The following is a 17948-nucleotide window of genomic DNA, read 5'->3' as shown; positions in this document are numbered from 1 at the left end:
CTCTGGAGTCCAGACTGGATCAGACAACCACTCTCTGGTCTACCTTGAAAGGGGGATCTTGGGTCAAGTGAACTCTGGATCAGTTCATTTCTGGTGTGAACACCATTCGAACTAATCACAGTAAGCGTACTATTGTGTGTGTCATTTAAAATAGTACTTCTGTTGTTATGCATAATAACACATATGTACAATATGCAATAATAAATGTTACAAATGATATGTAATGTTTAGTCTTGATGAAAGGGCAGCACCGTTTGATATACTGAACGTTTTATGTATGGAGTATGTAGGGCCACATATGCATTAATTCATTCATTCAAGAAGAGACATGTGGATTCTGTAAACAGCCTGCTTTTATCCTTCAGCCTGTTTGCAGCCAACTTTGTGATTTTTATGTGTTTTCCATTGGTGCCACTTCACTGGCGCACTTTGCCTTGAAGGGACGATGTAGACACTCTGTGGTGTTAAACTGGTGTTAAACTGGTGTAGGGCAGAACCCCAACAGTCAAAGATTCGATGCTTCGATGTCAATCTCACAGTCGAAGCTTGAGACAAGGATCACGCCATTTTGGCAATATGGAGGTGCTCAACGTCTGATTTTACATTTTCTGTTTAATACTGTAAATAAACATGTAAAAAGAATAAAACTTCCAATAAATGTTTTCAATGTCCGTGAACAAATCCAAAATTGTAACCCTAACCCTGGGTTGTCAGTGCACATGTGTAGGCGTAGCGTGTTTGTGGTGGCGGAAGAGGAACACTTGCAGAAGAGACCAAGCTCTGGCTTCACGGTGTTGTGCTGAGTTGTCCGCACCTCGCGGGATTTCCAGATAATTAATCACCGTTGATGAACACAAAGAATATTATATTGTTTTTAAATAGCCGACTACTTGTAATAGACCCGCGATGAACCGTGAACTGCATGCAGTTGTCGGCAGCACGGCAAAAACTCTGCACAAGGCTGGTGAATGACAGGCGAGAGAGAGAAAAGGGTCTTCATAAAGCCTCAGTTTAGCTGGAAATTTACAGTGTAAGTTGAATGAATAGAGACTGCAGCTCTGCAGCTTCTCAAGATTAAAGTGGAGCTACAGTGTGTAACCAACCCCCCTCCCCCCCAAATGAACTGGTGTTAAACTGGTTTAAACTGGTCTTAAACTGGTTTAAACTGGTCTTAAACTGGTTTAAACTCTGGTCCCTGGTAGCGCAGCATACTGGTTCTGTCCCTGTCTGACCTTCATTTTGTCAATTAGAGACGATGTCGACACTCTGTGGTCTGTAGATTTCCTCTTTTAACTGCATTTCTGTGTAACTGGTGAACTTTACTGATTACAGGCCGGCGTTACCATGCCAACCACAGCAGGCTGAGGTGTTGCTATCAGATTAAAGCGGTCAGTGTCGTCTTCTTCTTCCTGCTAGATGTGTCTGAGTTCAGTATTTCAGTTTGACGTCTCCTTGTTGACTGCAGTCTGTGGAAGTGCTGCTGCTTTGCTTTCTATGGCCCCTTCCCAATATCCACACTTCCGCCCTTGTGCCCCTCAGTGCGCGTTCTCGCTAAGGGGTGCAAGACCGTAGGGTGTCCCGATCCTCTAATGTTGTTCTCCAGGGGTGATCATCAGTGCACTTAATGCACCCCTTTCGCGAGTGTGCATCAGACCTCACTTTGCTATGGGCTATTACCCAGAATCCTTGTAGTGTAGTGACGTTTCGAACAGCTAACCAATGGGAGAGCAAAACGGTTTCTATGGTGCTAGTCTCCGGGAAAAGAAGGAAGCCGGCAAGAGCATAAACAAATTAAGAAGACATTTCTTTTTAAGTATAAATCGTTTTTGATTAGAATATACCTAATTCTTCTGGTAAGAAACTGGTGGTGAGTTGGGATGCTAGCAGGAGTACCGTGAATACCGCAACTGCGGCCAGCCCCATGTTAATTTGTTTTTTTTTTTCAGGAAAATCTTTATTTGGTTCACAACAAGTTAACAAGGTTAGGCATTACAACAGGTAGGCCTATGTGTGAGTATCTTCCATGATTGAACATACAAAACCACCACTATATAAGGTATTACATTCAAGTAAAAATAACATCATAAACATTCTGGTAAATAATTTAAGGAATATATATAAACTATAGGAATAACAAATGAAAATATAAATGTAGAGAAAAAAAAGGTGCAAAAAGAAAGTATTGGCATATTACTAAAGGCAGTATAAACATTACATTTCTATGGGTAGTTCCTGTAACAAAGTAATTGTAGGTACATTTATTGTCATTTATAAATTGGATAGACTCACAATACATTCTGAATTCTATTCTAAATAATTCGAATGATGTTCAGGATCTTGAGAACTTTATCTTATGGATGTGGTACTTACCTAATAAGATAAGTAAGTCACCATTTTACAGATTTTAAAATCTTTGTTTTCATGGTGTAGTATTACATCCTTGGCTTCTAGTTTGATTAAATGATTAGTTTGAGTTACAAAGTTATCCAAAATTTTTTCCCTGAATCCCAATGTGTATCGGTATTGACATTCAGAAAATAAGTGCATAATGGTCTTGTCTTCATCTTTGCAGAATTCACATTTTTGATCAATATCTATAAATTTTGACAACATTTGGTTAGGAGGGTATATGTTAGGCGCGATTTTGTAATGCATTTCTTTCACACAAATTTAAATGGAAGTTGTCAGTTGCCAGCGCCATGTTTGCTCTCCTGATCACAGCAGAAGTGACGTAGATAGTGACGTGTGCAAAACTGTTGTCAACTTCGGGCCCTTGCGCACTTACTCCGCTAAGTGCACTTTCAACAAGTGTCCACTTCGAGGAAGACCTTAGGTAGTGTGGATATTGGGACAGGGTCTATCACTGTGACTGTGTCTCACTCACTTCTCTGACCTCATGTTTCCACATCTTTCTGTTTGACTTTAGTCATGAAGCTGCAGGAGGTGTGAAGCTCTGCTGCTTTCTTTATTAATACCAGCTCAGATTTTATGGCTCTGTATGCTCCTTTTTAATATCTGCTTCTGAAGCTGTCAATCAACACGTCACTAACTCTGATCTCACTTCCTGTGTGTTGCTATGGCGATCCAAACAGCAGTGTGCTTGTTTCTCCTTCCTGGTTCAGCTTCCTGTTACTTCTTAGTTCTGATGATTTAGTGCAGTTTTCACATTCAAGGAGGAAAACTGACTCTGAGGAAATAGAGAATAGAAAAATAGAAAACGAAAGTCCTGTCTAATAAAAGATGGAAGAAAAACAATCTTCTGGACTAAATAGAAAAGAGGAGGAAATCTCTGGATCTCTGGCTGTAAGAGACGTTTCTGTTGGTGGCGGAAGGTCGCTGATTAAATCTGAGGGCTGCTGTCAGTGTTCTTACACAGAAATAGAAATACAGGTAAACACTGAACTGTTCTGTTCAGATAATACACATATATAAAAAGCAGCGTACAGAAGTACAGAGAGAAGCAAGACTGTTCCAGTGGAAACAAGAAGACAAAGTGCAGAGTGCAAATCTGCTGTAGGAAACTCTGAGTGCTGACTTTGTGTACCTGCAGTAGGTGGATATGTACAGTACATGCATGTGTACAGTATATACAGCAGCTTTCTCTCTGACACTGATGTTAAAGCTCAGTGTGGATTTAAACTCTACAGTACATATGAAATACATATAGCGTCAGATTGTTCCTGACTGGCTGTTTGGCCCTTCAAAGGCCGGTACTGGTAACGCTACTGGAGCACGCTCGCTAACATGTCGCCAACCGCAGGTCCGCTAGCTAAGTAAATGTTCGGGCATTCCAGCCCTCATGGACAGAAGAGTTAGGTTTTGTGTTTCAGAAGGACTTGTGCTGTGTTCTTTAAGTCTTAAATGTTGACTGTTAAACGCCATTTGGAGACCAAACGTTAAAAAATTTCAAGGATGCAGCAGACAGGGCTTAACCCATCACACATGCCATGTGCAGGTATGGGAAGCAAGCCAACACCTTCAAAGTCTTCACCACTGCCAGGAATCATGCTACCGCAGCAAGCTAGCACACGGCTAAGTGCACTGTGAAAAGAGGAAAGCCACCCAATGATGGAGAAGATAGTGAGGAGGCTTCCAGCTGCAGCTCACATGTTGTGTTTGATGGCTGACCAAACAAAGAGACAATAAAATCAAGAATAAAAGACGCGTCAGCCAGAAGTGGTGAACGACCAGCTTGAGTCATTGTTCACAACATGATTTATAGAAAGAAGAAGTCCAGAAGTTTGGACCCGTGTTCCCATTCTTGATCCAACCCGACAGCTTTGATGGACATGAACTGGGGTTATCTCTGATGGACTGGCTGGATCCACAGCACGTGGACATGCAGCTGATGGATCTGCAGAGTTCAACGCTGTGGCTGCAGAGTTTGCGTGAACATAGTTAACAGTTTACGTGAATATCTGTGCCGGAGACGTTTAGCTGTCGCAGGAACAGGGCGTTGACTTTGCTAACGGTCTTTGGATCAACATGTCTCTGTGAGCCTCCCGCGCGCGTTTGACAGCTGACCGCTCTGAAGCTTGTGTTCAGCTTAAACTGAGTAAGTGCGATCCCCAGATAACGGAGCTCAGCAAAGGAGAGCAGGTCCAGGGATCACACTGACTGGTAGGCATCCGCTAACTTGTAGCAGGACTTTGCACACAGGGACTCTCTCCTGGTCACTTTTTACATCTTCAGTGTGGAGGTTTTCTCAGCATGGCAGCGTTCTTGTATAACGCTCACATTTCTACAATTGCAACATTTTTGAAATGAGGGAATGTAGTTGCGAGCAGTATGCTGAAATGGGTTGTTGAATTGAAATCTTTCGAACATGCAAGAGAAAGTATAAAAAATAAAACAATGTTTAAAAAAAATAGGAGAAAAAAACAACAACAGATGAGCAGCAAACACAGTACCCTTCTTTCCTGTGTTAACATACTTCTAGTAGGAAGAAGTAAAACTTATGTACTCCTACCCCTTTAATTCTTACATTCCTTCAATTAACAATTTTTATATTATTATGTTTTATATACATATATATATGTATATACACTATTATAGTGTACACAATATTAAATTGACCACTGACAAGTATTTATTTATCTAAACTCGATTATGTACTTATTCGAACAGCAATAAATACAACAAAAACAAACAAACAAACAAAAACATAAACAAAGGAACACTCCTACTTTTACTACAGTGCTTCTCGATACCTCTTGAAAATAATTAATAAACATTTCTTTGAAAAGGAATATGTTTGGGTATTGCTATAAATTGATAAACATAATAATTTCCTTGTCGTTCTTAATCTATTAGTCTTAAAATTTCCCCTTCCCCTTAAATCGTACCCTCCCCCCCTCTCAGAGAACATCTTTTGTACATTACCAGGCAATAGGCTACTTCTTGCTTTGAACATGAATACTGCAGTTTGAATTAGATCGTGTTATTCGAGCAATTTAGACTTTGAGAAATTGAATATGTGTGATCCCATTGCAATATGACTAGTGGCTGTAGTGAATGTTGATACGCGCTTCCCCAAAACTCTAAACAGTAATTCAAATAAGGTAACAATAATGAGCAGTACAGGATGTGAAATGATTTAAGATCCAGAATATGCTCAACTCTTTCTAGGACTGCAATACTTCTGGACAGTGTGCTTTTGATGTGTTTTATGTGAGGCTTCCAGCAAATCTTGTCATCTATGATCACTCCAAGGAATTAATCTTAATGTACTCTTTCTATGTTAACACTCTCTATCTGTATCTGTGCTTGATGATTTGACTTACCGTTTCCGAATGCCATGAATGTAGTTTTACTCAAATTTATTGATAACCTGTTTATGTCAAACCATTGTTTTATTTTTATTTTATATAAGCTGTCCCCTGAACCAAATATGATGGTATCATCTGCAAATAATACAAAATTCAATACTTCAGATACTTTACAAATATCATTGATATATAATAAAAATAACTTTGGTCCCAACACTGACCCCTGGGGGAAACCACAAGCCATGCCCAGAACTGCATGTTTGTTTTTGTCTATGGAGTTCTGTTAGTGCTAGTGACGTTGATCTGTTTTTCCTAAATCCATATTGGCTGTCAGTGAGTAGTTTAATTTTATCGATGAATTTCTCTAATCTGTTGTTAAATAATTTTTCTAAAAATTGTTGAAAATTGTGGCAGTAGAGAGACAGGCCTGTAATTTGTGAAGTGGTGTTTATTTCCAGTTTTGTATAGAGGAATGACTTTTGCCATTTTCATTTTTGTTGGAAATTGACCGGTTAGAAATGATAAATTTCAGATGTTCGTTAGTGGTTTGGCGATCCCTTCTATTAATGTTTGTATATTTTTTATATCTATTCCATCGTGATCAGTGGATGGTTTGTTTTTGCATTCTTCAACAATATCTATTATTTCTTTTTCATCGACTGCTGTCAGAAATATTGAACTGGGATTTCTTTCTATAACATTATATCTACTTTCTAATGTTTGTGAAACCGAGATTTGTTCAGCTAAGTTTACAATTCAAAAATTGTATTGAAGTCATTAACCGCATCCTCCATGTTATTAATATTTTTATCATTATCAAGGAAGTAAGGGGGATAAGTAACCTGTCATTTGTCCTGTTATTTAAAATGTTCCACATACCTTTAATATTGTTTTTGTTATTATCTAATAGTTGTGTGTAATATTCTTTCTTACAAGTTCTCATAATACTAGTTAACTTATTCTTATATTATTTTCGGTCTCTATAGTTCTATGTTTTATAAATTATCTATAAATCTATCTATCTTTTTACAGGCGTTTTGTAATCCCTTGGAAATCCACGGTCTATCTTTTTTTTTTTGTTTTCTGCTATATATTTTAATTGGGCAATTTTTATCATATAATAATTTAAATATTCTTAGGAATTCTTCACATGCTTTGTCAACATCTTTTTCATTATCAATAAACTCCCAGTCTTGTGCTAATAGATCAACTTTTAATGCCTCCATTGTTTCTTCTGTCCTGACCCTTTTGGGAATCGGTTTGTTAACATGTCTGTTTAGAGTGTAGTTGCTGTCATAAACTGTAAAAATTGGTAGGTGCTCACTGATATTGTTTATTAGTAATCCACTCACTGTATTGTTATGTATGATATTTCTGAATATATTGTCTGTTAGTGTTGCACAATGAGAAGTAATTCGGCTGGTTCTGGTCATTTTGGGATAGAGGCCAAGACTAAACACGGTGTTGATAAAATCATTTTATGGTTATTTGGGTTTAACAAATCAATATTTATGTCCCCACAGATAAACATGACTTTTTGGCTAGTTTTTGTAAATGTCTCTTCCATCCAGTCCTTAAATGTGTCAATATTAGAACCTGGTGACCTGTATATGCAACTTACAATAAGACTTTTTTTTTTCTATTCTTATTTCTATTGTGACACATTCCAATAAATTATCCACCACCATTGACATTTTTTCCACCACCTTATAATTTAAATCCTTGTCCACATAGTGTCACACCACCCCCACTTTTGTTTACTCTGTTAATAGAAGACATTTCATATCATCCTTTTTCACTTTTCATCCAAGTTTCTGTTATTACAATTATGTTAAACAGAGCAGCTACATGTTAGCTGTAAAAGCTGCCTGAGAGGAACTTAATTCTGCCCATTAAGAGTTTTATCCAGCAGCTAACGGACATGTTGAAACCTGTAGAAGGTAAAAACCTCTGTGTGTGTTTCTGCTTCACTTTCTAGTGTCCTGCTAGCACTTCCTCTCTGGAGGACTTTACCTTATAGAATAAACACCTTGAGTATTGTAAATCTTACATTATTAATTTTTTAATCACAGTGGTGATTAAAAACAAAGTGGCTGTTAAAAAAGTTGAGTGGATGTTAGATTTTGTAATCCACCAGCCGCAGTGGCATCCCTGACATATAGCCACCAGAACATGTATATCTTCTGATGCCATGGTTTGTTTTTTCCCACAGCACTTAAGTCAAACGAACAGAAAAACTATTCTGCAATGTTTTGGTGTTTAAAGGCACTGCTTCTGTCCTCTCTATGTCGGTGTTTCAGTGAGGGTGGGGGTCAGCAGCGCAGACAAACAGGCTGTCATATCGAAGACAGATCACTAGTCAGAGCTTATCACTTCAACAAACTCATAAGTGCAACCACATCCGTGGATTCCAGACACAAACTCGTGTAGATTTTGTGGCTGTGTGGACAGAGTCAGATATTACTGTCATGCTTTGTAAACAAGGTGGAGCGTTGTCCACATAAAAGTAGTCTCCGTCAGACCCACTTATATATATATTGTGTTGTGGATGTTGTGGAAATGGAGGCTGCCAAGTGATAACCTATTTGAAAGGGTACAAAAAATTTCACAATACACGTATTGCAAAAGTGCATTAATTATGAATTGTCCCCTTTTAAATAGTATTATAGTATTTTAATATCATGCTGTTGCAAATACATTCATTGGGAATTGTCCATAAATAATTGCTCATTCATTTGAATATTAATTGATTAATTTTGTTTTATTTTCTTGTTGAATTGTTGACATTTTATTCATTCACCACATGGTTACACAATGTTTCTGATGACAAAATGTGCTTAAATTGTAAAACAAAATTCTGAAAAATTAAAACCGAATCTATTTCACATGGCCATATTCGTGGTCTGTTTGACCAATATGTAAATGTAGCAAGCTCTATCAACTAACTAAACTAACTTTAGTGGTAAAGATTTCTAAGAGGAACGGAGAAGGTGACGACCCTAAAAAGTCGAAAAAATGTGTGTGCTGTGTCTATGATGACACCACATAACCGTATTTTTATGTGAGGTTACAATCCCTTCACACACAGGTAATAAAAAAGTAATTTGTTTACTTAAAAAAATACCTCTGTCAAAGTTCTAATCCTTCCAGGTTTCACTTAACTGATGTAAATATTTTCACGTTAAATAATAATCATACAGACAACACACAAGATTTGAAGTATTTGTTGTGCTGATTTGAACCATAGTGCCATAGAAAGCCAGTGACTTGGCCTGATTTTTCCAGCTTCATTTCTGCAACCTTGTCGTCACTGTTAGGGTCTGTCCAGATCATCTAAAAACCAAATACCATGTCATTCTGACTTTTTACTTTATTTTATTAGCCATTTTGCAGAAAGTCTGCGGATACTGATTTATATTTAACCACACTTATTTTGAGTAAATACTAGGGGTGTGACAAGATCAAAATGTCCTGAGATTTCTTGTTATGGTAAAAGCTGTCTCGTGAGACTCACAATTTTCGCATACGCCTTGATAGTAATCAAGTAAACCTGTCGCCATGCTGCGAGTCCAGACAGTTGTGACAGAGCAGTAATGTAACTGGTAGAGGTGTGCAATATAAACATCTAAAAATTTAAGTGCAACCTTACTCTGTTTGGGACAGCTGAGGTGCTGAAGTTAACGTGTGGATTTGTGGTGAGTTTTCTGCCTGATTAGAAATGTTGTTACCCAGGTAAGACGGGAAGTTGTCCCGAACCTTTACAGAACATTTGGGACGTTCCTGAGACGTCCTCTTTTGGTTATGAAAGTGCTACACTATTACTGTAACTAGTAACTCGTCACTCCAAGGTACAGGTAAAACAATTAAAAATATATTAGTTAAGACAAGATGATTGCATATATATATAGAAAAAAGTTTGTAAAATCAATGAAATATTATGAACTTGTGATTTTTCTCTGCTTCATAAAGGTGGTAAGTTCTTCAGCAATCCAACACCAGGACGAATACCATGAAATAGAGTTAACAACGACACAGCAAGAAATGTAACTAACGTTAGCTAGGTTGTGGGTAAGCAAAGTGTTGCAACAGTTGCTGCTGCAAAGCTAACATGAGAGGAGGAGACGATCCCAGAGCAACACAGCTGCTCCAGTGACAGTGATACTCACAACTGTCCTGCTGCTACAGCTAACATCACAACAACATCATGTCTTGGTGAACTTAGAAAGTAAGCTGAATGTCCATGGGCAAATCAGTAAACATTACCTGACACACACATCATGGCTGGAGTAGTGTTGTGTGGTTCATCTATACCAAGCGGGAAGATGAACGCGTAAGCCCCTTAAACCTGCATTCTATTGAACGGCCAGCAGGGGACGACTCTTCTGGTAGCAAAAAGATGTCCGGCTCCATTAGAAATATTAGTAAAATGAGGCTACTTCTCACCTGATATGCTCATCTTTTCACGTTGTGCTTCGGGACAATGCCAAAAACATGATCAAAGCTATGAGTGACGCTGGTCTCCGTAGCCTGCCGTGTGCCGCTCACACCATCCAGCTGGTTGTCAACGAGGGCCTTTTAGCTCAGCGAAGTGTTGCTGATGCGGTGGCAGTCGGACATAGAATAGTTGGACATTTTCAACATTCTGCCTTAGCCTACTCCCGCCTGGAAGACATTCAGATGCAGCTCAACATGCCAATAAGGAGACTCCAGCAAGACGTGCAGACCCGATGGAATAGCACATACTATATGGTGCAATTGCTCATCAAGCAGAAGCGGGCTGTGGGAATATTTGGGTCAGAATATAAACTCCCAGACAATCTCACCGGTCACCAGTGGGCTCTTTTAGAAAAGACTTTATCTGTTCTTGCTCCGTTTGAGGAGTTAACCAGAAAAGTGAGCTCCTTTGATGCTTTGGCTTCAGATGTGATCCCTGCGGTCACTGTGCTTCAGAAACTTTTGACCAAAGAAACAGACGATGGCATCAAAACAATGAAGGGAACCTTGTTTGCAGCAGTCAAGAGACGCTTCACGGACACGGAAAAAAACCTGCTCTACTGCATTGCAACAGTACTCGATCCGAGTTTAAGTGTGTGCGTGAGTGTGTTGATCATGTGATGAGAGAATGATGAAAAGAAAATGTTGTTATTATGATATCAACCTAAATAATCAATTAAATTTATTAAGATATTTTCCGACATTCGGTTACTATTTCAAACAAGCTTGTCTGCTAACTGCTAAAATATAATTCTCTGATTTAAGGTATAAAGATCTTTTTTTTTTTCAAACAAAAACACTGCCACAGAGGCCAAAGAGATGGTGATGCAGGAGATGCAGAATGTGTATGGAGGAGAGGCAGACAAGCAGGAAAATCTGGGGGAACCACCTGCAAGAAAGATACGCAAGGCCCAAGCCAGGAGCACTCTGGACAGTGTGTTTGATGAGATAGCAGATGCGCATGCATCGACATCACTGAGCACTGCACCTGTGGGTGCTGCCATTCAGTTAGAGACATACCTTGGAGAGAACACAACTTCTCGGGAAGAAAAACCACTTCAGTATTGGAGCGTTAACAAAGTGCGGTTTCCCACACTTGCCCAAATGTCACGCACATACCTCTCAGCCCCATGCAGTAGTGTGGAAAGTGAAAGGCTATTTAGCTAAGTGTCACATATTGTGGATGAAAACAGAAACAGGCTCACAGCTGATAATGCAGAGAAACTTCTTTTAATCAAAAAGAACCTGCCCCTCACTTTTCAAATAAAGGCTTAATCCTCACAGACAGCACTTACATATGATAACATACAGTGTCCTTTCATTTGTTCTTCAACAGTTTGTATGTTTAGTTATTCTGAAATTAACTGTGTCCCAAGTTAAATTTATGTGAAATGGGTAGCAGACAGCACCGTGTTTCTTCAGGAAAAGTTGAATGTTAAAATGACAGCAACTGCATCAATATGTATTTGTTACAGTCAGGTGAGAACAAAACATGCAAATAAACAAATTCTAAGAACTGTAATGGTATTATTAAGTACTCATATCGGTACTCGGTATCGGCAAGTACCCAAATATAAGTACTTGTACTTGTACTTGGTCTGAAAAAAAGTGGTATCGGTGCATCAATCGCTAGTTTCAGGTCTTCTTCAATACAGCAAGATGTTCAAAATTATGGTCACATTTAGAGGAAATAGACCATAAAGCAGAGTATGCTTCAGGGCGGGACTATCTGTGATTGCTAAGTCGTTATCATGACGACCTGTCAATTAAGCTAGAGTGACTCACATCCACGACACTGTGTAAATTTAACCAGCGCCGTTGAAAAAGCGTATTAGTTGGCTGTTCATTTTCTCTGGTGAGTACATTTTGTTTTAAGCCTTATCTTCGCTAAACAAAATTATCATCCCGGTTAAAATGACAACCAAAGGTTCAGTGTGTAATATTTCTGAGGATTTATTGACAGAAATGCAAATTAATATCTATAACTATGTTTTCAGTGGTGTATAAAGACCTTACATAATGAACGTTATGTTTTTATTACCTTAGAATGAGCCATTTATATCTACATAACCGTGGGTCCCTCTTTCCATGGAGGTCGCGTTATTGTGTCGTCATGTTTCTGCAGTAGCCAGCAATGGAAAAACAGTGCTACAGAGTGCGTTTCGTCATCATGGTGTTCTTCTTCTGCTTGTATAATTCCGGCAGTGTAGACGTCCGTCAATACATTAAATGCGTTCTCAGAAGAGGAAGAGGAAATAATAATAACATACCATCTCTGAGTAGTCGTCTGGCAAGAGAAGTGACATTTGGACAAATGAATAAGCACATGTTATTTAGCACAAGCCAACAGCCTGTTGATCTTCATACGATGTAGCCAGATGGAGTTGCAATAGATGCAGACAGATGATGGAAGAAGTCAAGGATAAAATCTGTGGGTTTTCCCAGATGGAAGGCTCTGATGTGGGACAGATGTTTTCAAAGTGGTGCTAAAGTTGTCTGTTTTCCGCTGGGCAGGTAATTAAGTTAGTTGGACTTTAGCATGCAAATGAACACTGTTCTTTGATAGCTTTAGCTCAAAGATGGGCATTGTCACTACCACTATAATAACAAGACTTTATTTCATGTAGCCTAGTTATTCTTTAGTCTGTGGTTTGGCTATATAGCAGATACTGGACACTAGACAGGAAAGAACCCAAAACTCAACATACTAAGGCAGATACTAAACTCAAAAGTGCAACACAAAGGATGGCCAACCGGCAGAGCGTGACAGTACCCCCCCACCGACGAGCGTCTCCAGACGGTCAACAAAACCCGAAACAGCACAAAATTAAAACAAGGCCCAAGCCGGCCCAGGGTGGGCGGAGGGAGCTTGAGGCATGTCTGTCGGAGAACTGAGCATTTATGGAAAGTGACTCGAAGTCCACCGCCTGCATCTTAAAGAGCTCTTAATAGACTTAAACGGAATGATCAAGGATGCTAGATCTTCAAATGTTGACTGCAACCACTTTTTGTCTCACTTTGTGGACAAGGTTAGAGCTGACAGGGCAGCAAACCCCCACATAGTTAAACATAACAGATTTTCAATACTGGACTCCTTCTGCCCCATTACCCTGAATGGCATCATTAAGTTAGTGGGCATGATGAAACCTTCCCAAAGCCCAGTTGATATTTTACCCACATCTTTGCTTTAAAAATCTATACATCTACTTGGCCTCTGTTTGGTTTCAATTTTAAACTTATCTCTTCAGCTGGGCCAGGTCCCCAGCTGTTTTAAGCATGCTGTTCAGCCTATCTTGAAAAAGAACAATCTTGATGCAGCTTCATTTAGAACTTATAGGCCTGTTTCTAAATTGCCTTTTCTTTAAAAAATTCAAGAAAAGGTTGTTGCGAACCAGCTAAATTATGTTTTGGATTCCTATAATATCTTTGATAAATTTCAGTCTGGTTCAACTGAGACTGCCCTCCTTAGGGTCTCAAATGATATTTTGATGGCTGCTGATGGGGGTAAGATCTCAGTGCAGCGTTTGATACTGTTGATCACTGCACTCTGATTGATAGACTGAAAACAACTTTGGGCATTACTGGATCAGGTCTGGACTGGTTTTCCTCCTATCTCTCTGACAGGATTTTCTCTGTGTCCATAGGAACATATATGTCAGACTTTGCTCCTTTGTCCTTTGGTGTGCCCCAAGGTTCTGTACTCGGCCCCCGGCTGCTCAGTCTGTATATGCTTCCTCTTGGAAAGATTATTGGTAGCTTTGAAGACAAATCTTATCTTATGCTGATGACATCCAATTATATTTATCTTTTAGTCCTCATAGAAATTGTCATTTTTGATAAATCTATGTGTTTTAACAGTCATGTTAAATCTGTGGTTCGTTCCTGTTTTTTCCATCTCAGGAACATTGCTAAGATTAGATCTGTGTTTTCTAAAGAAGAGATGGAGATGCTTGTTCATGCTTTTATTTCTTCTCGTCTGGATTATTGCAATGTATTGTATACTTGCCTAAACAAATAGACCGACTTTTGTCTAAAACCAACAGGAGATCGCACACTATTCCTGCGCTTAAGGCTCTTCATTGGTTCAATATTGAAGACACTTGGTGCCACACTCTAATCAGCTAATTAACTCAAAACACCTGCAAAGGCCTTTAAATGCAATCATGGGGAAGACTGCTTACTTGACAGCTGTCCAAAAGACGACCATTGACACCTTGCACAAGGATCGCAAGACACAAAAGGTCATTGCTAAAAAGAGGCTAGCTGTTCACAGAGCTCTGTGTCCAAGCACATTAATAGAGAGGCGAAGGGAAGGAAAAGATGTGGTAGAAAAAAGTGTACAAGCAATAGGGATAACCGCACCCTGGAGAGGATTGTGAAACAAAACCCATTTAAAAATGTGGGGGAGATTCACAAAGAGCGGACTGAAGCTGGAGTCAGTGCTTCAAGAACCACCACGCACAGACGTATGCAAGAAATGGGTTTCAGCAGTCGCATTCCTTGTGTCAAGCCACTCTTGAACAAGACACAGCATCAGAAGCGTCTCGCCTGGGCTAAAGACAAAAAGGACTGGACTGCTGCTGAGTGGTCCAAAGTTATGTTCTCTGATGAAAGTAAATTTTGCATTTCCTTTGGAAATCAAGGTCCCAGAGTCTGGAGGAGGAGAGGAGAGCCACAGAATCCACGTTGCTTGAAGTCCAGTGTAAAGTTTCCACAGTCTGTGATGGTTTGGGGTGCCATGTCATCTGCTGGTGTTGGTCCACTGTGTTTTCTGAGGTCCAAGGTCAACGCAGCCGTCTACCAGGAAGTTTTAGAGCACTTCATGCTTCCTGCCGCTGACCAACTTTATGGAGATGCAGATTTCATTTTCCAACAGGACTTGGCACCTGCACACAGTGCCAAAGCTACCAGTACCTGGTTTAAGGACCATGGTATCCCTGTTCTTAATTGGCCAGCAAACTGGCCTGACCTTAACCCTATAGAAAATCTATGGGGTATTGTGAAGAGGAAGATGCGATACGCCAGACCCAACAATGCAGAAGAGCTGAAGGCCACTATCAGAGCAACCTGGGCTCTCTCACCTGAGCAGTGCCACAGACTGATGGACTCCATGCCACGCCGCATTGCTGCAGTAACTCAGGCAAAAGGAGCCCCAACTACGTATTGAGTGCTGTACATGTTCATACTTTTCATGTTCATACTTTTCAGTTGGCCAACATTTCTAAAAATCCTTTTTTTGTATTGGTCTTAAGTAATATTCTAATTTTCGGGGATACTGAATTTGGGGTTTTCATTAGTTGTCAATCATAATCATCAAAATTAAAAGGAATGAACACTTGAAATATATCAGTCTGTATGTAATGAATGTTTATACAAGTTTCACTTTTTGAATGGAATTACAACTTTTTGATGATATTCTAATTAAATGACCAGCACCTGTCATTCATATATATATATATATATATATATATATATAGGTAGGTAGCTTCCACACAAAAGTAAAAGTTTAATATTTCTTATTTCTCTCATAGATTTATTTTTAGTCTGTTCAGCGCTCAGCGCTCCTGCACCCATGACTGAAGGTGTGTTTGTTTTAAGCTCCTCCAGTGCCAGACGGCTGGGTTTGTCACACTAAACACCAGTAACAGATGATCAGCTCAGTTATGTTACGCAACTCTGGTGTCGTTAAGCCCCTCCCCTCTGGTACACCTGGGGGAATCAGTCAAACACCAGGAGCTTCTATTCAGTTCGGAGTCTGCTGGGATTCGTTCTTCAGTGTGAGATTCTGAATAGGACTTTGTTTCCTATAGATGTGTAAAAGAAAGAGAGGTGTTGGTGTGTATGTACCACACTAACCTTGTCTTTTGCCACAACCTCATAGATTATATTTGTGTAAAAAGGAAAAAAAAAAAAAGACATTTCTCATTTCAGCTCTGCGTTTTTCTTTTTGTATTTCACCAAACACAAAACGTATTTAAAGAACTGTAGGGAAAAAAACATTCCTGATTCTTTGATATCTAAAGGCATAGATTTGGATGGATTTAACTCTCTTTGTGTTTTATATGTGTTCTTGTTTTTATTGTGAAGCTCGTTGTAACTGTTTTGAAATGTGCTATATAACTAAAGTTTATCATTATTCTTATAAATAGAAGTCATCATGGTTTTCAAAATGAAAAATGAGAGTAAGTCTGGCTGCTGAAGACAGAGACAGAGAGTGTTTTGAGACGGCTAACATATTCAATCTGACTTTATTAGGGCTGTCTCCGAATAAGGATTTACATAGTCAGAATCGTCAAGTCCTGCCTATAGTCGACAGATAGTCGTGGTTACACACAGTAGCTCCACTTTAAACTTGAGAAGCTGCAGACCTGCAGTCTCTATTCATTCAACTTACCCGTAAATTTACAGCTAAACTGAGGCTTTTTTTTGTCATTCACCGGTCTTGTGCTTGAGTTTTGCGTGCATGGCGTGCTGCCGACAGCTGCATGCACGCCTCAGTTCCTCGCGGGTCAGTTGCCGGCTACTTAAATTATACGAAATTGAGGTGCGGACGACTCAGCACAACACCAGTGAAGCTGTGGCTCCTCAGCAAGTGTTCCTCTTCGGCCACTACACACACCACACGCTACACGCTATGCCTACACGCTACGCCTACACATGCGCACTGATGACCCAGGGTTAGGGTGACAAATTTGGATTTATTTACGCACTTTTAAAAACATTTATTGAAAGTTTTATTCTTTTTACATGGTTATTTACAGCATTAAACGCTGAAATGTTTATTGTAACAGGCTGTATATTAGCTTAGTGGGAGAAAACTTGTAGTTCTATGTAAAATCAGACGTTGAGCACCCCCATGTCGCCAAAATGGCGTGATCCTCGTTACGCTGCGAAGCTTCGACTGTGAGATTGACAGTCGAATCAGGCTCCTCCCATTGAAGCATCAAATCTTCGACTATTCGGGGTCAGCCCTAGACTTTATAATAGCCATATAGTGAATACTCAAATGCACATGTGTAATGACGGTGTGGATAAATTATATATAGCGAAAAAAAAAAGGTGTGTCGGGCAGCAGAACAAGCTCTGAACTACGGAAGCCCTAAGCGTCCATCGATTCAAATAATTTTTTTACTCCGTTTTCCTGTGATAAAAGTGGATTCCCCTGAATTCTTCATAACCAGAGGATAATAAAAAAACACAAAAGAAGACAAAAACAGGAGTTGAACACATCCTTGAATTATGAGTCCTGTGCGCTACCAACCGAGCTGACCAGTGACACTGATAATCTACCTGAAAGTATCGTAAAGAAACGCACCTGCTGACCGCTGTATTCAGCTAAGGTGTGTTATCTCGAGAAAAGTGTCTGTCTGCTGTTTGCTGCTGAGCTGGTCGTGCACAGTTGGTTGGTTGGAGCTTTTGCTCTGAAAAGAGCTGCTTGCTGGAAACCCAGTTGATGAGAGCAAAGTTTATGGGACAGAAACCCAAAACAAAGAGCTGAAAGAAGCTAAAATGCTCTGTAGAGGGGAACAGCAGAGTCAGGTGATTATTCTCTGTGGGTTTGTCACGACAAGGACGCCTTCACATTGTCATTTGATCCATTTTTGATACAAAAAGATTGGTTAGTGCAGCTTTAAACAAACAATTACCAGTAGATTTAATAATATATATCTAATACAAATAGAAAAA

The 17948-nt window shown here is 39.5% G+C and overlaps 1 protein-coding gene across 1 annotated transcript in view; it reads left to right on the top strand.

Annotated features, from left to right (window-relative positions):
* LOC123968625 overlaps positions 1–17948 on the top strand; it is a 99537-nt gene that overhangs the window by 816 nt on the left and 80773 nt on the right. Inside the window, exons 2-3 of the mRNA XM_046045492.1 lie at positions 1752–1853; positions 1947–1998. Of these exons, the coding sequence (XP_045901448.1) occupies positions 1752–1853; positions 1947–1998 (154 nt within the window). The remainder of the gene's footprint in view (positions 1–1751; positions 1854–1946; positions 1999–17948) is intronic.

This window comes from Micropterus dolomieu, linkage group LG03 (assembly GCF_021292245.1).
Source record: "Micropterus dolomieu isolate WLL.071019.BEF.003 ecotype Adirondacks linkage group LG03, ASM2129224v1, whole genome shotgun sequence".
Lineage (NCBI taxonomy): Eukaryota > Metazoa > Chordata > Actinopteri > Centrarchiformes > Centrarchidae > Micropterus > Micropterus dolomieu.
Note: the sequence above shows the minus strand (reverse complement) of the source record. Positions and strands in the feature narration are given on the sequence as shown.